This window comes from Anolis sagrei, chromosome 3, assembly GCF_037176765.1.
Source record: "Anolis sagrei isolate rAnoSag1 chromosome 3, rAnoSag1.mat, whole genome shotgun sequence".
NCBI lineage: Eukaryota > Metazoa > Chordata > Lepidosauria > Squamata > Dactyloidae > Anolis > Anolis sagrei.
The window spans coordinates 202,338,195-202,364,555 of record NC_090023.1 but is presented as its reverse complement, the minus strand read 5'-3'; the positions used below and the strand labels follow the sequence as shown (position 1 = coordinate 202,364,555).

General features: G+C 38.5%; 1 protein-coding gene across 1 annotated transcript in view; it reads left to right on the top strand.

Annotated features, from left to right (window-relative positions):
* The window catches only part of GRK5 (G protein-coupled receptor kinase 5), a 256,986-nt gene that overhangs the window by 78,698 nt on the left and 151,927 nt on the right, over positions 1 to 26,361 (top strand). The window contains exon 2 of the mRNA XM_060768524.2: positions 6,695 to 6,790. Within this exon, the coding sequence (XP_060624507.1) occupies positions 6,695 to 6,790 (96 nt within the window). The remainder of the gene's footprint in view (positions 1 to 6,694; positions 6,791 to 26,361) is intronic.

Below are 26,361 nucleotides of genomic sequence, written 5' to 3'. Positions count from 1 at the left end.
GCAGGGACATAATTATGTTTCTGATGAATACGTTGAGAGAACTGTGAGACGCTGGTTGCGGAAACAGAGTTTCGACTTCTTCCGTGACAGCTTCAGAAAACGTGTTCATTGTTGGCAGAAATGTATCCAATTGTCTGTTGGTTATGTGGGAAAGTGAATAGTGGTAGTTAAAGAGCACATTCTAAGGATTATTCCTACATTTGACTTATTAAAATATTCCCATCCAAACCCAAGTAATGAAGGTGGAGGCATTACTTTTTATTCAACCCTCGACTAACTTCTGCCAGTATAGGTTCTTGACTAGATTGGCTTTAAAAGGGCTCTAGATCAGCCTTCTTCAACATTGTTGGGAATGGTATTCCAGGGTATCTAGAAGGCATCAAGTTATGGAAGCATTACTGAGGAACTGATAGAATTACACAAATATGCTTCCCCTCCCTCCACAAACTTCTCCAGAAAATTGAGACTAGTCTTATAATATATGTGCTTACTCTTCTGCCTTGAAAAAGGTGTGTTCAGTCTTTAATTTGATGGCAGCATATATTTAGTTCAATTTAATCAATAATCCTGACATTACTGTGCAATAATTGTGGAAAGCTTGGCTCTGAAGGTGTTTATTCAAAGACCGTGAGAGAATTAAAACAGTCCTGAGCTGTTCCTGCTCACAAACATCTTCTGACTTCATGGAACCAAGTTGTTGCCCCTCATTTGCCTTAAGGGGCTATGAGTCTTCTCCAGTATGTTTATTTTCCACTATGCCAGCATCCTTTTGCAAGCACACAGCGTTGTGTTTTCTGTAAATAACTTTGCAAGAGAGGAAACAGCCATTAATCAATGTTAATTCGGTGGGTAATTAAGTCCGTGACCTCTGACTTCTCATCATTAGCTTCTGGGTGCAGGGAAGGATTTCACCAGAACATCTGTTCACTGTCAATCCCCCAGCTGCCTTTTATTTATAAAGTGACTTAGCTTTTATCTACTACCAGACAAACATATATACTCTCTAATGAGAATGGCTAATAAACTGTCTGAGCTAGTACTGTCTTAACCCAAAGACTGGGGGGCAAGAGCAAACAAGGGCTATCTCAGTAAAGAAAAGACCAGTAAGAGGAGATTTTGGTTTGTTTCCTTTGGCAATGGCTGTGTATCTTTGAGATCTGCATCCTTGAGATCTCATCTAAATGAGAACCATGAATTCGGATATAGATTTCAATACGCCAATGCACCTGGAAATAAGCTCTCTTGGGGTTGAAAGGTCCAAAGAAGACTGTGAGTCATCCCTGGTTCATTTGTTGATGGAGAAGCGTGGGATCTTTTGCTTCAAGGTCTGGTCGCATGGTGCTCAACAATTGAGCAAGATCAAATGGATCAGCTATGAGCCCTTCTTCCTGTGGAAGGATCCCCAGCCACCAAGAAACTGTGGTTGCCTTTATCATCAGAAACAGATGCAAAACAGATTGAGAGATACAAATGCAAAAGAAGATAACATATTTGTTACTAACTGAACTTTAAGGGAGATCACAACAACTCAGATAAAACAGGACACGAGAGAGGTTGACCTCTCATCTTGAAGAGTCATAAATGTGATAAGGACCCAGCCTAGCTTACTTCCCTATAGTCTCCTCATATCACTCAACTTATTTGAATATCACCTTTCCATATAAACAGTACTTACATGGCAGTTCCTAACAAAATAGGACAGAAAAACATAAATAAGATGCAAACATTATTGAAACAAGTAAATAAGGGAGTAGTAACTGACAAAGCAGCATTCCAACAGTCATGAAACAAACATCAGTTACATCGCAGGAAAATAAAGCATCAACAAATCAGGCGGGAATTGTAATTAGCTAAGCATTCATTCCTGGGGAGGGAAGGCAAAATGGGAGCAGAAGAATTCTATCCCACCAATGACATTTTCCTTCAGTCCCCAAATTTGTAAAATTGAGAAGAGTCAGATTCTGGAAATCATTCACCCCAACTGCTCTTACATTTTCTTTGTTCACATTCCCTTGGTACGTTTTGTTTGGATGACTAAAATGTATTTCGTAATTCTCAACTGAATCAGCCTCCCTTAAAACACAGGCACACACACATAATCTATCGGTAATTAAGCATTGAACATTTCAGTTTCTTTGTCTGTTTATTCAACACATTCTCACAGATCTTCTATTATCACCCTGATTTTGTGCAAACTACTAAGTCATGGCCCACTGAGAGTATCGTAAGTGGTTCCACACAGTACAAAGAGCTCTGTCCAAATGCTGAGTCTTTTTAATGAGACACACCGAGATAACCACATTCCAGTGGTGTAAATTGCAATGTAGTGCAGCCAGAAACCTGAGCCATTAATCCCATTCGCATACTTCCAAGCTCAAGAGCCTTATCATATGGTGTTTTATCAGTCTGGGGGTCACAAAATTAATGGTGAGGATCAAAAGGGCCTTCCGACGTGAAAAGACAGCTTGGCAGTTGGAATCAAGGCAGCTTTTAAAAGAGATTCACTTTCACACCTATGCAATTACCATCCTGATTTTTTCCCCTTTTGGCTTTTAGTCCAGCCAGACAATATACCTTGTCTCAGCTGTCGTGGTGCATTATGTCCTTCAAGTCCTTGTGCGCTTTGCATGCACACACATACACACTCCTGTCCTCCTGCCGAATTGCATTTGGAGCAAGCTAGCGAGGGTGGCTTCAAGATATAGGCTGCAAGCTGGAAAGGTCAGGCGGATGAAAGCAGTTGATTGGAATCTTTAACGTAAAGACGTCACGGGCAAGCCAGAGAGTGCCACTCTATTACGCTCGGATGCAAGCAAATGAGTCATCAAGTGATGCTGCTGTTTTTGTAGGACAAGAAATAGAGGGGAGAAGCCATTGGCTGCATTGTACACCAATCGTGCTTGTGTAACTAGGGATCTTTTCAGTCCTCTCTTCCCCCCCCCCCACCTCCCGCAGCCACTGCCCCCTAAATCTTTTTAGAAATGCATTTAAAAATATATATTCTGGTACGCTTGCACCTACCTTTCTCTTCTTTTCTACTAATTAGGGCAATTATGCCCTTTTTTCCTCCCATGTTAGCAAATTTTTGTTTCAATTTCATTTACCATCTCATTATATTACAATGTATATATTGCTTGCAGAAATTCAGTGTTTCTCAATCTGGGGGTCAGGAACCCTGAGGAAGTCATCAAAGATAATCAGAAAACACATATTTCTGATAGTCTTAGGAACTCTTTTGGCAGAGAAGGCTGAAGATCTCTCTGCCTATCCTTCCTTTTTGGTGTTGGTGAACTACAACTCCCAGAATTCAAAAGCAGCCCCCCAACCCCTCCAGTATTCAGTGTTGGCCATGTCGGTAGTGTGCCAAGTTTGATGCAGATCCATTGTGGGATGGGTTCAAAGTGCTCTTTGATTGTAGGTTAACTATAAATCCTGGCAACTACAACTCTCAAAGCTAAAGTCTATTTTCCCAAACTCCACCAGTGTTCACATTTGGGCATATTGAGTATTGATGCCAAGTTTGGTCCACATTATTTGAGTCCATAGGGCTCTTGCTCATGGGAGTTCTGTGTGCCAAATTTGGTTCAATTCCATCATTGGTGGAGTTCAGAATGCTCTTTGATTGTAGGTTAGCTATAAATCCCAGCAACTACAACTCCTAAATGACAAAATCAATACCCCATCCCCCCAATCCCACCAGTATTCAAATTTGGGCGTACCCCGTATTTGTGCCAAATTTGGTTTATTGAATGAAAATGCATCCTGCATATCAGGTATTTACATTACGATTCATAACGGTAGCAAAATTACAGTTATGAAGTAGCAACAAAAATAATTTTATGGTTGGGAGTCACCACAACATGAGGAACTATATTAAGGGGTTGCAGCATTAGGAAGATTGAGAACCACTGCAATAGTTCTTCCGTATTCTCCTTGCTTTTGGGAGTAAGAGAGTATTCAGATTACTAAATTAATAAGGCTTCTAAAGTCAACTGTTTAGTACTCTAGTAACTAATATTTATATCACGTTGTTACTTCCCTCAAGAGTAAGGTTGTTTTTTTTTTTAAAAAACTATGAAATTCTAAACAAGGTTCAAGACAACAGAGAAGATGACAATTCATATTATTTGTTGGGGAAGTAAAACAATGCATGTGTATATGTCAAAAGATACAAATGCAGAGGCTTTGAAAAACGTAGGGTGGAATTTTATGGAGAATAGCCTTGCAAACAAACTTGAAATATATAGAAAGATAAATCGTATTTCTTTGCAAAAAGGAACACAAGGGATTGATGCAGTGACAAGAAGGTAGATGGAGCAGTCAGAGGGACTAAGGTGGGGGGGGGGGGAGCATAAAAATGAACTCTGCCTGGAGACAGGGATAATTCATTAGGCTGCTGCTTACGCAAGTTATTCATCCCAAATCTAAAAGTGTTTCTGTTCTTGCAGACATCTACACTTCTGATCTGGAAATGAATCCCATGAACTTTTCTCATTTTGATTTATGCATCCATTGATTTGTGGGGGTTTAAATTATTGCTGTATTATTGCTAGATTTGATACAGGAACAACTTTGCTGTCTGGGTGTTTGATCTTTTTGCATCACCTTTCAGTAAAATAAATATAGGCAGCCTGAAATCAGTCTTTCTAAAGCAATAATAGCAACATCATTAAAAACAGAAAATTGCTGGAAAATAAAGAACTAAATTTGAAAGTTGACTCTTGACACCTTTCTTACAAGGAGAGTGAAGGAGAGTAAATTTCACAATTTGGGAGAAAGCTTTATTGTGCATGCCTGTCAAGTGGCAGTATCATCAAAACTCACCACAATTGTTCACCCTGTCTTAGAATTGTGTTGAGAAAACAACTGGCAATCAGAACAGAGCTTTCAGTATCAAGAAAACAGTATATTGCAAACAGATTTTAGTTGCTATATTTTATATAATCTCAAAAGCTTCCAAATACTCTTCAACAATAAACTTGCACATTGTGTTATAAAAATCTAAATGTTATGCATGTAAAGAATGTCTAAATATGCTTGACTTGCTCCTGATGGGCAATATGCAAATACTACAATATGCAAATATTACCCACCACTCCTGGGAATTCAGAGTCAATAGAAGGTCAGGGAATTCCTGCAAGCTGTGAACCTGTTTTAGGAGGGAAAGTGCAATCCAAAGGTTCATTCACCACTAGGGGCAGCTCAACCCATTACGCAAAGTAAGCATTTGCAGTATAGTTGAATTTGCCCAGGGGCGCTCTTGAGGCGCTCTTGGGGGAAAATAGACCTTGACATATGTGAGTTGTAGTTACTGGGATGTATAGTTCACCTACAATCAAAGAGCATTCTGAACTCCACCAATGGTGGAATTGAAGCAAATATGGCACACACAACTCCCACAACAAACGGAAAATATATATCAGTGATTGCTTGGGGGGGGGGGGGCAAAATACTGTTTGCTTACCATTGAAAATTATATAGGGCCGCCTCTGTTCACCACACACAAGTGCTATTATTCCACTTTAACTGCCATAGTTCCATTCTATCAAATCCTGGGCCCTTGTACTTTGTGGATGTGCCTGAGTATTTTGACTGAGAATTCTGAATCTCCTCTCAAAAATGCCATCCTCAGGATTCCATAGGATAGTTAACTTGGAATATTATTGAGTCCTTCTGGGGGAGAGGACAGTTTAAAAATTTTTTAAAATGTATTATTACTCCTATTAGTGTGAGTGGGCCCTTGAAATGCTTGGATGTCAGCTTCTGGCCTAGGCTTGGACACCTCCATTTGGACTTATTTTAATCACTTCACGATTACATGTTGGGATTAAATCTCAGTTCAGTTTTGGACAAACCATTATCAATCATAGGATACTTTCAAGAGTATTCAGTCCTTCTTCAGAATTAAGCGACAAGGTGCAATAACACTGTCATCAGTATATTAGTGGCCCCAAATGACCTGGTTGCTTCCTACAGGTCTGCAATGCCAGAGGTCCAAAGAGTAAGGTGACTTTCAGAAAGACAGCAAACCACAACGAGAATCTGTTGCTGTTACAGCAGTGATTTGCTCAAGCTATTGAGACATCTTGACTCCAGTGTTTTGTAGGCCTAGGCCAGTGATTCTCAACCTGTGGGTCCCCAGGTGTTTTGGGTGTTCTAGCCAGTTTACCATCTGTTGGGATTTCTGGGAGTTGAAGGCCAAAACATCTGGGGACCCACAGATCGGGAACCATTGGCCTAAGTGGAAACAGCCCCCCATTGCAATATTTTGCTTAAATTATGTTTACCAAGGAGGCAGCACGCAGGTGGTTCAGGAGATAAAATATTATGTTCTTATTGGAATGCCCCTAGTTCGAGACTTACACAAACAAAATACACACCAGCCCTTTATGGCATGTGACTGCTTTGTGCATATACTTTATACTTTAGCATGCAATTCTTCCTCCTTTTGGAATGACAAGAATACAAACCACTTTAAAATGCCCAGGAGTTATTTATTTATTTATATCTCACCTTTCCCTTGATATAGTTACTCAAGTATTCATCACATATCATCTGAACCCAGAAATCACTCCCAGTCCATCACTTTATAATGCTAGAAACATACCAAACCTCAGCTGGGTGTGCATAGAGCTGGAAAAATAAAAATGACATGTCTTTTCTAAAAGCATATTTTCTTCTTCTTCTTCTTCAGGAGGTGGAGGAAAACGCAAAGGCAAAAGCAAAAAATGGAAGGAAATCCTGAAGTTTCCTCATATTAGTCAGTGTGAAGATCTTCGAAGAACAATAGGTAAGGACTATTTTCCTAGGTATTTTTTAATGTTTTGACGGGCCGTCTTTCATAACACAGGAGATTTATTTTAAGTATTTATTTGTTTATTTTATTTACCGTATTTATATCCCCCCTTTCTTAACCATGTAGGGGATTCAAGGCAGCTTAGGCTGCCTTATAGGCAACAATTCAATGCCATGTAAACATACATATATAGTAAAATAAACATATAAAATAAGTCTGACTGCTTGGAAAGGATAATGAAACCGGCTTATTAAAGTGAACATTTACCTGTCTTAAAAAGGAGGCAAAGTCTGTATGAAGTTAGCTCTTATTTGGATAAGCCACCCATATACATCTGGTTATGTTCAAATGAACCCAACATGTGTAGGGTTAAAAAACACTTGAACAGTTTTGTAGCATTGCCCCTAATAGTTTAAGAAATGTGTTTGATTGTATCTTAAATGATGATACATAAAATGCAGGGCCTTTCCATAATGAAAGAAAAATGGGTTTAACTATTAAAATGGACGTCTTTCTGCTTCAAGAAAAATCAATGAAAGGGATTCCAACTTAGTCATACTTAGCATAGACCCATCAAAATAAATGATGCTTAAGCCGGGCATAGCTAACTTAATTAATGGGGATTCAGCTCAATGACTTGTCATCAGATCAACATTTAAAATACTGCCAGGAGGGAGGTAGAAGCAATTGTTACTCGTAACTTCTCCTGAGGCTAGAACAAGAGTAATTTTAAACTCCAGGGAGGTAATTGTTAATTTGTGGCCAGGAAAACTAATTTCAATAAGCACCGTGTTCCATTATTATTCCTATTATTTCCAGTCAAACAGTGAACAGAAGGTCAAAAGCACAGATGTGTCCTGCTTTCAGTCTTCCAATTATTTCTTAATATACTTGGTAAAAGGAATATGTTGCCTGTAAGAAAAACAAGGGAATTTCCATGTTATCAAAGGGAGCTCAGATTAGCTCCAAATTACTGTACATTCCTGTAGCACTTCCCATTAAGTTTTGTTAGTAACCCTGGGAAAGGATGCTGATTTTGTGGTAGTGAAAAGGTTACAATTTCTTCATCAAGGCTATCAGCAAAAAGGCAAAAAACCATCCTCTTCCTATTGAATAAACATCCTTTTGCTAGATGCCTATTTGATTCAAATATAGTTGACTCTCTATATTTGGGGACTTAATTGAAAAGTTCTCTCTACAGTCAGCTTCTGTTGGAGGTGTCACATTGGAGGACCTAGAGATTTCTAAAGAGATGTTCTCTCATGTAAAAAAATATTGGGTTTCTTATTTGCAGTTTTTCTACTTTCATGGGTTGCCGTCTGTTGCACACCAAGGCTGTGATGAGCACCTTTGAACCCACAAACACACCAGTGTTCTTTAAAAAGCAAAGCAGTTTATTGAAGATTAATATAGCAAGTGCCAAAAAGGTAAAAAAGGTAAAAGGCAATCAAAAAGGAAATAAGAGAATGTCCAAAAAACAATCCATAGGCAATGTAAAGTCCCTTGAAGAATCAGGAGCAAGCTTGAACAAAACCGAATGCAGGAGCTTGAAATCAGGATACAACACTTACATGAATCTCAACCTGGGCATGAATCTGGAGCAAGATATTACATGAATTTCAGCATGAACAAAAAACATGAAACAGGTATGAAAGCTAAACGTTGGACTCACTGAAGAGCATGGATTCACAGGCCCTATATTTATTCAGAAAGCCATGGCAAAAGCATTCCTTTTCCCTTGGGAAAACTCGCCCAAACCCCTTTTTTCTCTTAATCTTGTTGAACGCCTGCTCCCTAAGTCCAGGTGGCGATCATGATAGATTTGCCCTTTGCGATCAAAGACTGCCTCCTCCGGTTTGCTCATTAGTACATTCCTTTCACTATCTCTATCTAACCTTGACTGTTCGGCCTTAGCCTGTTTCACATTAGGCTGTCTCAAGACATCTTTGCCTTGGGAATCAATGATCCCAGAATCCTCAGTTTCACTTTGGTTTTCTAGGCCATCATCTGCATTCACAAACCCCTGAGAATCAACAGAAACCTGATCATCAAAGTCAGACATGGGAACCTCTGAAGGGTCCTGATCATGATCATTCTCTTTTGAAACCTGTGGCAAAGAGACAATCACAGGCTGAACTCCTACACCATCAAATGTAGAAGGCTGACCTCAGAAAATGTGGATGTCTGACTGTACTACAAAACTAATTGTGGGAGAGAAGTCAAAACGGCTTGTGCCAGCTTACTCTTACACCATCTCTGGGGCGGTATTTCCTGCCATCTTGAAACACTATCCCAGAGATTGCTAGAGACAGATCCATCCAAACATTTTTGCTGCCTGAGTTAATGGGCAAACTAGCAACCATGCTCCTTTTCTAGTCCTTCTATGTACAATAGCCAATAAGATTAGCAGTTTAATATTCCATCATGGATGGAATATCAAGGATGTTATCCTTGGAGCTGGGGGTGGCCATGGCTGACAGGGAGCTCTGGTGTGGGATGGTCCATGAGGTCACTAAGAGTTGGAAACAACTGAACGAATAAACAACAATTCCATCGTATCTTAAGGCAAAAAGCTTCCTTTACACTCCAGAACCACAGGTCATATGGCACACAGATCTCTGTCTTCCTAAGACCTCATTGTTACTCCGTAGCTTGAGTCAGTAGCTTCACTTTGCCTGGTAGTAGAGTGAACCCTGAAAAGAAGATAGACAATTCCTGAGTCTCAATTATTTAATAATAGCAATAAAATGGCTTCCCTCTTTCCTAATCCTTACTGCCAAGAAAGCTTGTGTAAACAGAGGTGGATTTTTATGTGCGTGTAAGAACTGTGGGTGCCATTTGGTTCTGACAGCTAAAGCAAATTGTTAATCTGGGGAAATGTTGTTCACTCTGATTTCAGTCCTTCTGATGAAAACAAATCTCCCAGCACCTTTATAAATCCTTTAAACAACTGTGTTATTGTGTACCATCTTCCATATTAATTGAACTAATGTTGAGATGTGACTAAACCCTGTTCTTTAGCTATTTTTGGATCTCTTCTTTTCAAATACTTGAATCTCAAAACTATTTTCTTTGAACACTGTCCCAGGACTGGACAAAATGTGGAGTGTTTTCTCCCATTTCTGCCTCTGGATGCATGGAATTGAATGAAAAATTTGTTTTTGCTCCTTCATACCATCAGAGAAAAGCAAGCCATTTTATGCATCTACAGAGACTGAAAATACTGAAGATGCTCAGTGCTGATACTTGACAGCTTCCAGGACTTTAAGGGACCACAAGGGAAATGAGCTGAAATGATCTCAGACCATGTTCTATTTACAGAATTTATTTCACAAAAGTTAATCCATTAAGGATTATTTTGGCAGTAGGGAGCTACAGAGAAACCAAGAAAACCCTTGCTCTTTCCCCATAAAGGTCAGGCAACAAAATCCTCACCTCTCCCACCCCACAAAAAAACCCGCTAGAAGACCCATGTTTTACCTGTTTTTGTAAGTGCAACCTAGAAGTAATACCACTAAGTAGTTTACTTTAATTTATTTGTGGTCAAGCGTTATACATTTCCTACAGCAAATTCTACTTAAATGGTATGACATATGCTGAATTTCTTCCAAAATTCAATACAATCCCAGTCAGGGGGGGGAAATGACCTTTAGAAATAGTTTTGAAGAAGGGTGTGAAGTTATAATTGGAAGTTCCTTCGTTTGCCATAATTTTATTGGGTGATACCAAGTTATTAACGCCAGTAAGTACTTATATAGAGATTGGGAACCAATTGTGGCAAAGTGATAGTTCAACTCCCTGGCTTATGGTTAACAGTCATTTCTTTCTAGACATTGTGCAATGAGGCAAGTCTAGCTCCTTGTGTACAAGTATTTCTTCTGCAACTTGGACTCTTAAGGCAAGATGGCTATTGAATTTCCCAAAAAGTATGGTACCAGATGTTCCCAATGAGCTGTGTAGATCTGTGAGCTTGTATTGAATACCTGCCTTCACTGGTCTCCGAGAGGCAGCGTTGCTACATTGCTAGGGTATTTCAACCTGAAAGTATTACCGTATATACTCAAGTATAAGCCGACCCAAATATAAGCCGAAGCACCTTATTTTACCACAAAAAACTGGAAAACGCATTGACTCGACTATAAACCGAGGGTGGGATATTCACAAGCTACTGGTAAATTTCAAAATAAAAATAGATACCAATAAAATTACATTAAATGACGCATCAATAGGTTAAATGTTTTTGAATATTTACATAAAAATATAATTTAAGATAAGACTGTCCAACTCTGATTAAACCATTATTCTAACCTTCTTCAATGTAAATGTGCTTACATATCCTTCCAATAACAATAAAGAGAGAAAAATAATAAATGTAATGATAATAATAATAATAATAGAGTAAAATAATGGAAATGTAATAAAAATAATAGAGTAAAATTATACATGGAATAATAACACTAATAAATAGAGTAAAATAATACATGTAATAATAATAGAGTAAAATCATACATGTAAAATAATTATAAATAGAGTAACATAGTAAATGCAATAATAACAAAAAATAAATAGTGTTAAAATAAATGTAATAATAATAGAGTAAAATTATACATGTAATAATAATAGAGTAAAATAATACATGTAATAATAATTATAAATAGAGTAACATAGTAAATTTAATAATAACAAAAATAAATAGGGTAAAATAATACATGTAAAAATAATAATAAATAGAGTAAAATAATTAATGTAATAAAATAATAAGAGTAAAATAATAAATGTAAACATAATAATAGAGTAAATTAATTAATGTAACAAAATAGTAATAGAGTAAAATAAGAAATGTAATAAAATAACAATAGAATAAAATAATGTAAATGTAATAATAATAATAAATAGAGTAAAATAATAAATGTAATAATAATAATAGAGTAAAATAATAAATAACCTTGATTCAAGTATAAGCCAAGGGGGGATTTTCAGCCTAAAAAGGGGGCTGAAAAACTTGGCTTATACCCGAGTATATATGTTATATTGGATTTCGAGCAGTCAGAATATTTGTGGCTGTGAGTCAGTCCATCAATCCTGAGTCATACCTTATGCTGAGCTCATTTAACAGTCTATGAAATCAACTTTATGGACCAAACTACACATGGTAGTAGTAACACTGAGGACAGGGAAGCTCTGTGGCTTTCAGTTTAACAATGTAGTGAGTTTATACTGAATGTTATTCTAGGTTTTAAACAAGTAGTTAAAATGCTGACTCCTCTTCCAAATATAGGTTTAGCATCATGGATAGTTGTTTTAAAGTCTGGACTAAAACAGACAGCAATTTCATTAAAATGAAACAATGAGTAGAGATAGAGAGGAGATGGAGCAGTATAGAAATAAAGTTATTATTATTATTATTATTATTATTATTATTATTCATTTTTTTCATTTTTCATTTTAGAAAAATACAGCTTGCTTCTGTTGTCATAAACTGGACATTAGCATTCAGTACCAAAATATGCCACAATGGCTTTTATTCCTGCTTTATAAATTAAAATCCTTCTGGTAATACTACAATGACTTTTTCTAATTTACCTACTTTGGCTTGGCTTTCATTGGCTTGCTAGTTACTGTAAGTCAGCCTGGAAAGGACCACACCTAGATGAGAGGATCTCATCCTGATCCGGTAAAGCCATCAAAACCACCCTGCCAGTCAAAGTATTGCGGTTTTTCCATTTTGTCCAATTTGAGGCTTGGTTGTCAATTGAATTTGCCAAATGGTTTCAGAAATTGCTCTGCCATGGACCAAACATCCTGTTAATCACATTTTAAAAGTTCACAGTCCTTTTGAAGTGCTGACTTTAATACAACATTTACCAGGCTTTGGGGTGGGGTTGGGGGAAAATACTTCCCATTTAAGACAGAAAATAACCTAGTGGTGCATGAGCATATTGGTACAGACACCAGGGACGCATGCACCAGATCTGGGCTAAGTAACCGACGTCCAGAATAGCTCAGATCAAGCCAGTTCTGAATGTGAGAAGAAGCCATCCACTGTGAGTTCATACATTTGAACAAAATATCACCAAGGTACATTTGGTACAGTTTGCTGTCTTCGCTCTTCTACTGACACTTTGAAAGAATGTGGAAAAAAGAGGGGGAAAAAGAAAATTTGTGAAATGAAAATTAATTGCCGAGGGTGTTTTAATTAAATGTACATTCCTGAACAAATTACATGAAAGTAGAAGACATGAGCAAGTTTGTCATCATACTCAGCCACCTTGGAATAGTTGCTGGGGACAGGCTGTTGCTGCCTTTATAAACTTACTTTGTATAGTAGGAGAAGTTTAGTTGAACACCAGTAAGGTCAAACACAATATCCATGGATTCTATTTCTACAGTTTCATTTCCCCACACTTCAAATAATATGCATCTTCAAAAGCATTTATGGGTCTTTCAAAGTTCTCCAGTTCTAATCTATGGTATATTTCTGACCCAAGTATAGTAAAAAATATAGGTTTGCTATTGTGAGGTATCCATGAGGGTGTGTGTGTGTGTCTTGGAACGTATCCCCAAGGATACGAGGATTGTACTGTACTTATAGGGAGAAACCTTTGCTTCCTTCATGCAATGTTTAGGACTTCATTTCACAGTAAATATAGTCAATAATAATATATTGTTGGACTTCTAGTTTAAAGCATCAGTAAAGGGAAAATGTTCCTCAGCTATGTGATTCTGAAAAACAACATTTCATTTTGGATTCATTATAGAAACTTGTATTAGAGTGAAGAGAGAGAGGGGCAGAAGACAGTTCCATCTTGACTCCTGTGCTCTACTAATAATATAATATAATGTAATATAAGAAAATATAATGTAATATAATATATTCTATATACATATAATATTTATAGTATTGTAATGTAATACAATATAATAATACTACTACTAATAATACAATATTAGTAGTAGTATTACTAATAATATTAATAATATGAGTCATATTAATAATATGAGTCCCCCTAGGGGTGAGAAAAGCGGTATATACATACTGTAAATAATAAATATTACAGTATAATGGTATAGTACAATAAAGTAATATATAATACTGATATTGTACTATGCTAATAATATAATATATGTATCTTGTAAACTGCTCTGAGTCCCCTTCGGGGTGAGAAGGGCGGCATATATATGTTGTAAATAAATAAATAAATAAATTTAAAATACCTTTTCTGGGAGCCCTTTACAATTGTTGCCTGTCACCATTTCAGTGTATGTCCCACTTCCTAGCTCTTGTCTCCAAGTAGCTTGCCAAGTAGCAAAAGTGATCTAGTGCAACTAATGTCTTATTTGACTTTCCTGTTTAAAGAAGAAAAATAAATTTAGATTGTGGAGTTGAAGGTGGGGGCGGAATCTGATTAAGATGCCCCACCAACATTGCTTTTCGCTATGCAGGGAAATTTATGCAGGAACATAATGTGATTACATCTATCCTGGTTTTTTAAAAAATGTACCTGAAAACATATAAAAAATACACTAGTATTACCAAAGAACAAAACGACATCAAAAATTCAAGTAAATAAGAGATTATATGTGAATCACCAACCATAAACACACTGATATTGCTTTGAATAATAGTTTGCTCCAGTCACTGCATGTTCCACATCCATTATCCACAAAGTTGCTAACTGTGAGAGAAATAAGGCTGAACACCGTGAAAGCCATCCACTGTACAGTTATCAGCCTCCTCCCAGTAGACTCAAATCAAGGGAAAGCTTCATAGGAATCATCACTCATGTTAACGTTCCCCCAGCAACAGCAAGAGTATCCCTCTGGGCAGCTAAACCAGGACATCCCAACTGGATGCCCCCCTCACAAGGGTCTGCCTCCAGAGGCAAACCAAGAATGGGCAACTTGGAAGTCACTGAACAGACTCAGAAGTGGAATGGGCAGAACAAAAGACAACCTGGCAAAATGGCACTACCTAGAAGAATCCTCCACCTTGTGTGACTGTGGAGCAGAACAGACAATTCCACATCTGTATGTTTGTCCGCAATGTTCTGCCTCATGTACAGAGGAAGAATTGTTTGAGACTACACACAATGCGGTCGCTGTTGCCTGTTTTTGGTCAAAAGATGTTTAGCCACTTGTGCTCCTTCTATTTTTATCAGTTTTATATTAATTTATGCAATGCTTTTGATACAAAATAACTAAATAATCCACACTGCCCTGTTTCATTGTGACTTTGGTGGTCACTCAGAAGAAAAAAGAAATAAACACAAAAACCTGTAAACTGTTGGAAAGAAAAGAGGACTGGAAAACAATTCGAGTTCCACTGGTTGTCATGTAGAGATCTTTAATCCTTTTAAGTAACATTCTGTACGAATGACTAAGTAGTTCATTGTAATCTTATTTAGTGCACAATCTCAGGGTTCCTCCTGATTTCCCAGGATGCTGAAACTTGATGGAAAACAAGCCAACTTATTTTGCCTGGAGACTTTCATTGCATCTCTGCTCTCAAGGCCAAATCCAGAACAATAGGTGGTATCTAGGCCCTTTTTTGGAGGAGGATTTAAGGCCCACCTTGTTCTTTAGGTGACTTTCAGCCAAGCAGAGGGCACTGTTGAAAGAAAAATGGAGTAAAATCTGCCAATTGTGGACAACATTGGAATATTCATATACCATTTTCTCTGCCAATCCCGTGTTCCATTGGGAAGTTTAAATTTCCCTTCCCAACCTTGAACTTTCCAGATCCAATACTCACGGAGGGTGTTGAGATTTCAAGTTTAGTCACACAGAGGGACACTGTCCTAAAAGCATGGTGAGATTTGCAGTTCAGCATATCTGGAAAGTGCCAAGACTGTTCTAATGAGGAACTGGGACTTCATGGCAATTGTATATTTTGTGCAATTAAGCTTTGTAATGGCATCTCAACATGAAACAACATGCCCAGCATTAATGTGAACGGATTAGGTTTTTAGCCCAACAACTGTTAACAAAACAACAAACCATATAACAAGCCATTACCAAAGCCTTTTCTAGCACCCCATATCTTTTTTTGATGGCTACGATTGATTGTGTAACAGATTAAAGTACTAACTGGGCAATATAATTGTGTTGGCATAACATCTAAATATAATACATACAATCTGTAGCAGCCTTCTTGAGCCTGCTTTCTCTAAACCAAAGCTTCAAGATAGGGTCTTGTGGGAGTTAAAATCCATAACCTTTGGAGAAAATCAAGTTGAGAAAAGCTAGCAGAAGACATAAGAAAGAGGAATGGGATAAACACTGAAAACTAAAAATATCTAGAAGACAGGAAAAGAAACATATCATATGGAGAGACAATTCATCCCTCTTGGGGCAAATATAATTTTCTGCAATAGTGGATGAACTCAGGCTCAAGAAAACCAAGGAACATTCTTATCCTCCCAAGAGATAGATAGATAGATAGATAGATAGATAGATAGATAGATATTTGCAGGATCTCATCGACTGGAGTTAATGTACTCAAAAAGTAGATTCAAGAGCACAAAACTTTAATTTAAAAGGTGAGCTTTCAAGTGCTTCGGAACTCAGAACGTCCCCCTAATTATTCTGGTCGGATTTTGAAGCAATTGGAGACTGTAGATATGAACAGTCAGCTTGAGGTGATATCATCTTACCTTCAAGGAGAGTTCTGAAAGGCTTGAAAGCTTGCCTTTTGACAGAAATATTTTAGTAACCCAATAAAAGTTTTACCTAAACTTTGTTGATTTTATGGATCACAGAGTTTTCTTTTTCATTTGATTTAGTAGCGTGCTCTTCTCTAATGCAACTTCTATATTCTTTGGCACCCTTGAGAACTGTCAATTTACATTTGAATTGGCAATTTGCATTGGAGTGGGAGGAAGAAATGGTTTAGCCTTGATGCTTCAATTCTTCCTTGTTTAGGGTCTTATGAATGTTAATTGTGTTATTATGGCTGCTCTGTGGTTGGGGATATTTGCAGTTTCAGTAGAATATTTCTCTTGCTGATTACTAGTGTCTCCTTGACTTTCCTGTAGTTGTGTCATACCTGTTCAGTGCCATTTCCCCCAATGTTGCACCTTTTTCTTTCTTTCATTGATATATCACAGTGCTCTGGTGGCGTAGTGGGTTAAAGCGCTGAGCTGTTGAACTTGCTGACCAAAAGGTTGCAGGTTCAAATCCGGGGAGCAGTGTGAGCTCCCGCTGTTAGCCACAACTTCTGCCAACCTGCCAGTTCGAAAACATGGAAATGTGAGTAGATCAATAGGTACTGCTCTGGCGGGAAAGTAACAGTGCTCCAAGAAGTCATGCTGTCCACATGACCTTGGAGGTGTCTACGGACAATGCTGGCTCTTCGGCTTAGAAATGGAGATGAGCACCAACCCCCAGAGTCGGACATGACTGGACTTAATGTCAAGGGAAAACCTCTACCTTAACCTTAGTTGTTGAAGGCTTTCATGGCCAGAATCACTGGGTTGCTGTGAGTTTTTCAAGCTATATGGCCATGTTTCAGAAGCATTTTCTCCTGACGTTTCACCCACATCTATGACAGGCATCCTCAGAGGCAACCCAGTTTCTTCTATTGTCGTTCCTTATAAGTTTCTCTTCTTAACTCGTAAGTAACCATTTTGCATCTTCTATCTGGCTTGTGATTGTCTGCCTTTCTTTCTACTCATTTGTCTCTTCTGGGAGCCCCTGGTGGTGCTGTGGGTTAAACCCCTGTGCCAGCAGGACTGAAGACTGACAGGTCGCAGGTTTGAATCCCGGGAAAGCGTGGATGAGCTCCCTCTATCAGCTCCAGCTCCTCATGCGGGAACATAAGAGAATCTTCCCACAAGGATGGTAAAAACATCCAGGCGACCCCTGGGCAAAGATAAAATGTGTTTTAAACTGCTTTTAAACATGTTAAAAGCAATTTGGTCAGGCTTGGCCCCATGTAAGCCACCCCGAGTCCCTTTGGGGAGATGGAAGCGGGTACAAAAATAAAGTTATTTTATTATTATGTACGCTTTGCCAGAATTATTTAAAAACTTGAATCCCTTCTTCACCTTTGTAAAATAATACTTTAATTGAACTGTGCTGGAAGAAAAGAGACCTCACCTGCCTCCTCCTCCTCCTTTTATTAATGTATATCTCACTGTTCTCCAGATTTATGGGACACAAATCAGCTTACAACATTATTATTATTATTATTATTATTATTATTATTATTATTATATTAATAATAACAAGAATAAATTTATATTCTGCCCCTATCTCCCTGGTGAGACTCAGGGCAGATTCCAGTCACACACAAAAAGGCAAACATTCAATGCCTAAACATAACTACTAATACACATAGTAACCAAAATTAAACTACACCGCATATGAAACAAATTATAACTTAGCAAATTAAGTTTAAATTAAAACACAACCTATTATTTCAAACATAAAAACAAACATCAAACAGAAGCAATACAATACAAATTTAAAACTCCATCTCACAGATTCCCAGGGTCCCTACTGAAGACTTCAGATTCTGGGGAGGTTCATATATAGAAGATGGCAATCTTCCATATCTTGGCCCGAAGATGATTGAAGCATTTAAGCAAAACCATCTCTGAATATCCCTTGTCTAAGCAAGCCCTATGAAATTGTAAGCTGCCCCGAGTCCCTTTGGGGAGATGGTGGTGGGGTATAAAAATAAAGTTATTATTATTATTACCATCATCATTATTATTGACTGGGCTTCCATAAGTCAACAGCTTGAAGGCAATTAACATATACACAAGTCAAAATCAGTACTTTGAACTGAACTTGCAAACAAACTGGAAGCAAAGCTTTGGTTCAGGATGGGTAGCATATGGTCCCTAAAGCATATGCCAGATCCTCCATGCATATGGAGCTCCCAAGGTTTCTTTAATTTTGAAAACATAAGTGGGAGTGAACCCCCAGTTTTTCAACATTATAATTTCCCTAAATGGGAAGTTTATACTTATTTAAAATAAACATGCATCTGCTACTGTTTGTGTACTGGAGTACACAGTAATCATCAAACCCTGAAATAAGTGTATTTTAAAACATTTGCAAGATATATTATTGATATGAAATGGTCTCACACAATACAATATTCACATCTTTAAAATAAAATCAAATATTCTCTGAGCCATTTTTCAGCTTGAATTGCGACTTGTAGGAACTTACACTGGTTATGCTTTTTGAGAAAACCCAGTTAGTGGCTGCTAACCTTTTAAAAAAAAACTTGAAAAGATTTTTAGTTATTATTACCGTGCATGAAGTTGCAAATCAAGGCTTTTGGAACATTTCATACTCAGGAGATAAACTGGTTACAATCCCAAGTAAATATTGTTTCGTTTCAGAGTAGCAAAGACAAATATTTCATTTATGATATTTTCTGATTCATATGATATTCAAGTAAGCTTGAAATGCAAAATTGAAACATTTTATTTATTTATCTTATCAGGAGCGAACCAAACAGTTGTACTGATTTTTTTTTTAAAAAAAAAACCAAAGTTTGCAAACTTGGCATTTTATTAAATGTCCTTTGACCAGTAGCTAGCCACTTGGCGTGCCTCTGGTGTTGCTATAAGAAGGTACTCCATTGTGCATGTGGCAGGGCTCAGACTGCATTGTAATATGTGGTCTGTGGTCTGCTCTTCTCCACACTCGCATGTTGTGGACTCCACTTTGTATCCCCATTGCTTAAGGTTTGCTGCATCTCGTGGCACCAGGATGTAGTCTGTTCAGCACCTTCCAAATCGCTCAGTTTTCTGTGTGCCCAGGAGAGTGTCTCTCATTTGGTATCAGCCATTGATTGAGATTCTGGGTTTTAGTCTGCCACTTTTGGACTCTCGCTTGCTGAGGTGTTCTAGCGAGTGTTTCTGTAGATCTTAGAAAACTATTTCTTGATTTAAGTCATTGGTGTGCTGACTGATATCCGAACAGGGTATGGGCTGGAGATGTCACTGCCTTAAATATAATGGTGGAAGAAAGTGGGGGGGAAAAAAACCTTCTTCTGCACAATTTTGGCATGGAAAACCCTGTGACAGGATTACTTTAGAGTTACTATAAACCAGAAGTGAATTGAAGGACACATAATTTGAGTTTTTAACTCTTGCATGTCAGGAATATGGAAGCTATTGGGGTGAAAATAAAAGTAAACTGCTTATTTCACAGGTAAAGTAATCCACGTGGTCACTAGAAGGGCCTCCCTCAAACACTCACAAAAATACTAAGGTCTAAATTCCTTAGATACATCACTAATTATGAGCGGCTTGGATAGTGATTCCACTGACAAAAGCATTTGAAAGAAACCATTTCTACAAGTATTTTAGCAACTTCTTGGGTACTTGTTTGTGCAGTAATTCCAGGTTAGCATCAGAGGCCACTTTTTAGATCTACTGTTGCAATATAGATCTACTATATTTTTAGATCTACTGTTCTAAAAATATAGTAGATCTATATTGCAACAGTAGATCTAAAAAGTGGCCTCTGATGGCTGCAATCGAAATAGCAAAGAATTATTGCATCTACTGTTGCAATAATTCTTTGCTATTTCGATTGCAGTCATTGGAAAATAAATAAACTTGAAACTGTTCCAGTAATCTAAATTTTTGAAAAGAAAAAGAAAACATTGCCTCTGTATATGGATAATTTACCTATCAGGAGGGGGAAGAGCTAAACTGGGATTATTTCCTAAGGGCAGTATTTATATTTTAACTGCATATTGATTAAATGCAATTTTAAAATAAAAATTGCAATACAATGCTTTGTATACTTAAATTTTGATTGCCACCCTTTGTCCAGAAAAGTGGTTTATAAAGATTGAAATAAATAAATAGTATTCTGCATTACAAAACTCAACAACTCTGCAGTTATAATTCTTTATTGTGGTGCCCTTCTTTTGATGCTTGACAAGTAACACTTTGGCCTGCACCATCAAGAGGTTTGACATAATGAAATAAGCAATTCTTTGTATGTGTTGGGTTTCATCCCTGGATTGCACACGTCTCTTGTGTCATCAAGTTTCCAGTCCTCAATAAGTAGCTAGGCTAGAGACAGGGCTAAGCTGAGGGATTCCTTCCCCCACGTTCCTATGCATGTTTTCCCTAAAGGGCTTTGTCTGCCCTCTTCACTGCTGGCCACTGTCTCCTCCCCTTTGATGATACAGTAATGGAATTCTGTGAGTTTAAATTTAAAACTACCCTGGGTTGACCATGTGGCCTCCACCATTTTTCTGACTTCTGGTTTTCTTTCTACCTATGAAGATGAACATTTTGCCTCTCTCTATGTGGCGCAGTGGGTTAAAGCACTGAGCTGCTGAGCTTGTTGATCGAAAGGTCGCAGGTTCGATTCCGGGGAGCGGCGTGAGCTTCCGCTGTCAGCCCTAGCTTCTGCCAACCTAGCAGTTCGAAAACATGCAAATGTGAGTAGATCAATAGGTACCGCTCCGGCGGGAAGGTAACGGCGCTCCATGCAGTCATGCCGGCCACATGACCTTGGAGGTGTCTACGGACAATGCTGGCTCTTCGGCTTAGAAATGGAGATGAGCACCACACCCCAGAGTCAGACATGACTGGACTTAATGTCCGGGGACTACCTTTACCTTTACTATGAAGATTAACATTTTGCCAGGAGCTGCTTGGAGCTGCGTGGTTGCCAATAGGGCAATGACAACATGGCACAGGTAATCGCTGTCCTGACTTCCCCATGACATCTACTGTGGAGAAAACAGGATGGTGGCACAGGGCCATATGAACAACAGAGCAAGTTCCAAATCAGAACTGTCCCAGCTGTTCACACTACTCTGAAGTGCAGGACTGCTCCAGAGATATGGAAAATTATATGTTTCCCCATTACCCACTTTATGGTTATATAAATTATCTGTGATTAATCCTGTTTCCCCCCCCTGTATATATAGTCTTATCATCTCTGTGTGATGCTATTTATTCATTCACTCTTTTCATGGTCTCTTTCTGCTCACAAACCTTCCCTTTCCTGTCAGAACCAGTCAACAAAGAACTCATTCAGAAAATTTCCTATGACAGCTCTTCAGGGGTGAAAAGAATTGTGTTCTAGGCATCTTCCAAAGGGGAAAAACGCCTAAGTCTGCCATGCTGTCCTCATCCCATGCTAAGTCTTGGTCCCTAGTAGCAAGATACACCCTGACCCTGTTCAGTTACATTGACTAACTAAAGAAATAGGCTTTGCATACAGAATATGCTAAAATCCCATTACAGCAGACAATTCCTCTGAAAACACTGAAATGCTAGCCATATTCTAGCTTCAGGAGGAAACAGAATTCCACAAGTTCCAGTGGTTGCTGCCATAGGGTCTGATGGAGGCAATCTTAACCATGTTTGCACTGTTACTCAAAAATTTATGAAGCCAATGGAAACTGCTTTCCTTGGCAAGCCTGAATAAAGTAATAGTTTTCAACAATCATCATCTTCACCATCATAGTATATGATATATCTATCCAAATATGGATATTAAGAAGAACAAATATGTCTGTTTTCGGCACTTTGTTTTGCTTGGGGAAATTTTAATCAGATGAGTTTGACATCAAATGCAAACAACACAGTATTAACTGATGCTATTGCACATAGCATAATTGCCCTGCTAGCTGGGTTTGTTTTTGTTTTATTTTACCCTGTGTTGTATAAGTGGATCTTGCTTATACAGTGCAAATTTAATCTGTTGATCCCCGGAGAATTCCCTGTGCTCCAGGGATTTGGTAGACATTCAGGGAACTACAAAGGGAAACCATTCTACCACTGATGTTACTTTTTGGATACATGAATATTGTTGGATTTCATTTTCTAAAAGTGGCTAACTCAAAAACAGTTCATGAAATGTATTTGTTTCTATTCTATCTTTCTCAAGCATGGAACCCATGAAAGGGAAGGCATTTGCTACTTCAAGAAACGCTATTAGCTATCTATGAGGACTGAAGCAAAGATGAGCCAACCATATTTGTAGGTTAGTTCATATATTGATGGACCCACCAGCCACTTGTCCCACTATAAGTACTGGTCTAAAAGGGTCTATACATATACATATGTTCAGCTACATCACCAATTTCCCCAAAGACATAACCATTTCACCAAACTGTATTGGGTTGCTGTGAATGTTCTGGGCTGTATGGCCATGTTCCAGAAGCATTCTCTCTGGAACAGGTGTCCTCAGAGGTTGTGAAGTTTGATGGAGACTAGGCAAGTGTGGTTTATATATCTGTGGAATGTCCAGGGTGGGAGTCTCCACCAAACCTCACAACTTCTAGATGTGGGTGAAACAACAGGAGAGAATGCTTCTGGAACATTTATTTATTTATTATTTATTTGCCATATTTATATACCGGCTTTCTTAGCCCGAAGGCGACTCAAGGCCATACAGCCCGGAAAACGCACAGCAACCCAGTGATTCCGGTCACGAAAGCCTTCGACAACACATAGTCACTGTTTTCACAACTTAAAAATGGAAAACGGAATATCAGTGAGAACAAAGGCAATTTAGAGATGGGCTTAAAACTTTAAAAATGTGATATAAACACCAAGACATGAGAAGCCCTAGCAATTGAGCGTTGTAACTGGAGGTTAGCTGTTAACAATGTTGCTGTGGATTTTGAAGAGGCATGAATACAGGGCGAAAGGAAGAAATGTGCCAAGAGGAAGACACGTCAAGCAAACCCTTGTCATGACCACCTTCCATGTGGAAATCTATGACTTTAATGTGAAAGACCATGTGGATCCAGAACAGATCTTCACAGTTATTTATCAGCTCATCGCAAAGACTTTACCTCAGGAAGACAATTATGCTCAGCCATGAGTGATCACCCATCATCAGGCCTGTAGCAAGGGGGTGGTTTTAGGGGTTCAACCCCCCCCCCCGAAATGTTTCAGATTTTTTAAAAAACCTGGTTTACTCATGAATTTTAACTGGTTAACCAAATTCCCATGCTAAGTCTATGAGATGCAAAAAATTAAGGCAAATATTGACAATTTACTCACACTGTCATTACTTGCAGCAATAGCTGATGTAGTGAAGCAACCAAGTTGGGGGGCGGGGGTTGAATGCTCTCATTAAGGAGGCCAGACTTGGTGGAGGTGGTTGACAGGGGCGGAGATGCAGGCTATTGAAGGCTGCTCTGCCCCCTGCTGTGCTCTTTGCTTCAGCGTGAGCTAGGAGGTAGGGGTCAACCCCCCCCCCCGCAAAAATTTCAACCCCCCCCCACAAAAATTTCAACACCCCCCCCCCTGCGAAAATTTCAACCCCTCCCGAAATTTTTTTCTGGCTACGGCCCTGCCCATCATGATATAGATACAGCTACATCCACGAACAATTTTGTTGATCAAGGTTTCTTTCTATCACTGTAGAGGAAGAATTCCTATTCCTGATCTCCTTCAGTGTAGTACCACTCATAAATTGTCTAGTGAGTGTCACCAGTATCTTGAGTTTGTTGAAATAAATGAGGTAAGTTATGTGGCTCATTTGTTATGGTTATTGTAATTGTGTGCATACATGCTTCATAGAATCATAGAATTGGAAGAGACCTCATGAACCATCCAGTCCAACCTCCCACCAAGAAGCAGAAATTGGGCTTTATTTCTGGGCATTACACCAGATTGTAGGCAGAGACTTGAAAGATGTTTTAGATGGCTGTGTAAAAGTATCACATTTCTAGGGAACCAAAGAACTAGGTGTAGGAGTTTTCCAGCTATACCGGGGGTGATGGTGATATTTTCTTTCTGTTTGATTATGTAATCAGAAGGCATGTTTGTATATTCATACTATATATTAAACATGCTTGCATATTCATACTATATATTAAACATACTTATCTGCCAATATCTATATACTTTATTGTGGTGGCAGTGCAACCCCAGCAGCACATGTAACAAGAATGAATCTGAGATTATTGCAGTCCTGAGAACTAATTCTTATCAAGAACAAACCTCCAGCTGTTATCAGCAACACTATAAACAGTTTACAGATAAGGCAGGATAGGAACTATAGTGGATGTTACTAAAAAAAGATCCAGAAGTGGCTTGTCTTCACAGGTCCCCTAAGCCAATGTGATTGTGACAAAAAAGCAGAGCACACAGGAAACTAATGAAACCTGAGCTATCCCAAGAACTATTCAGTTAACAGGGCTGTAAATTCCTGGATTTGGGTGAAGATAAGCAAAATGGAGCCATCATGGCATGCTAGTTTGTGTGCTGGACTGTGACTTTGGAGAATAGGGTTGTTAGCCATGAAAAACTGCTGGATGACCTTGGACAAGCTGCATACTCTTAGCCTTAGAAAATTCTGTGATCAGCTTACTTTTGGGTTGCCGTCCTTCAGAACAGACTTGAAAGCACAGAACAAGAAAAGCATAGTAAACATCTATTACTGCATTTGTGACAACACTTTGGAATGTCCCCAGAAGAGATATTAAACAGAAGAGAGGTTGAAAATCATCCAAGGCAGAAGAATGTTACTTGTAAAATGTGGAGGCTAATTTGGGAAGGCCAGAGTAATATGGTGTTTTGAGCAGTTGACTAGAACTCTGGGAGACCAGGATTCAGATCCCTACTTGGATATGCAAACCCACTGGATGATCCTAGACAAGGCATACTCTCTCAGCCTCAGAGGAAGGTAATGGCAAACCTCCTCTGAACAAATCTTTCCAAGAAATCCTCACAATAGATTCAGCTTATGGTCACTATGAATCAGAAATGACTCGAAGGCACACAAGAATAGCAGCAGCAGCAGCAACAACAGCAGCAACACACCACCTTGAAATACAGTTCTTTTGTTGTAATTGTGATTCTTGTTCCAAAATTATGCTTCCATCATGCAGAGCACCTGGCAATGTAAAAAAAACAAGCAGATGTCAGTTTCTTTCTGCAAAGCACGCAAACTAACATTAAGCTTTATTCTATCTTTGTTAGAGATGTGAAGCACAAAAGTGTGGGAAAATAAAGATTATTTTTCATCCAGTAATGTTGTCTGGCTGCTAGCATAGATTATGTTGAATTTATGGAAACATAGTCCTAAACTTCATGAAAGTGGTTGTCCAATATTATAGCCCTAGTTGGCTACAGAACTGGTAGCATGCCTGTGGTCCAGAAAAATAAATGTACTATTGCTTGTGAAAATGAGGAAACTCAATGAATCTTCACTAATGTTCTGTTCTTCCCTGCTAATGTTATGGGAGATTTTGTTTTGTAGTTAGATTGCAGTGTGTTGTGTGTCTTCAAATCATTTACAGCTTATGGTAATCCTGTGACAATTCATGACAAGATCTGTTCAGAGCAGTTTTGCTATTTACTTCCTCTGGAACAGAGACAGCACGACTTTCCCAAAGTTGCACATCTACCATGGCTTCCATGGCTGAGTAGGGATTTGAATCCTTGTCTTGCGGAGTCCTAGTCCAGTGTTCAAACCACTACACCACACTGGCTTTAAAACTGTATTACCATATTACTAACCTTTTAAAGTGGGGATCTTTCCACCTCCTTGGCTAGTGATACTGTTGATGCTCTGGTCTCTCGTTGGAATAATGAGTTGACCAGGGCAATTGA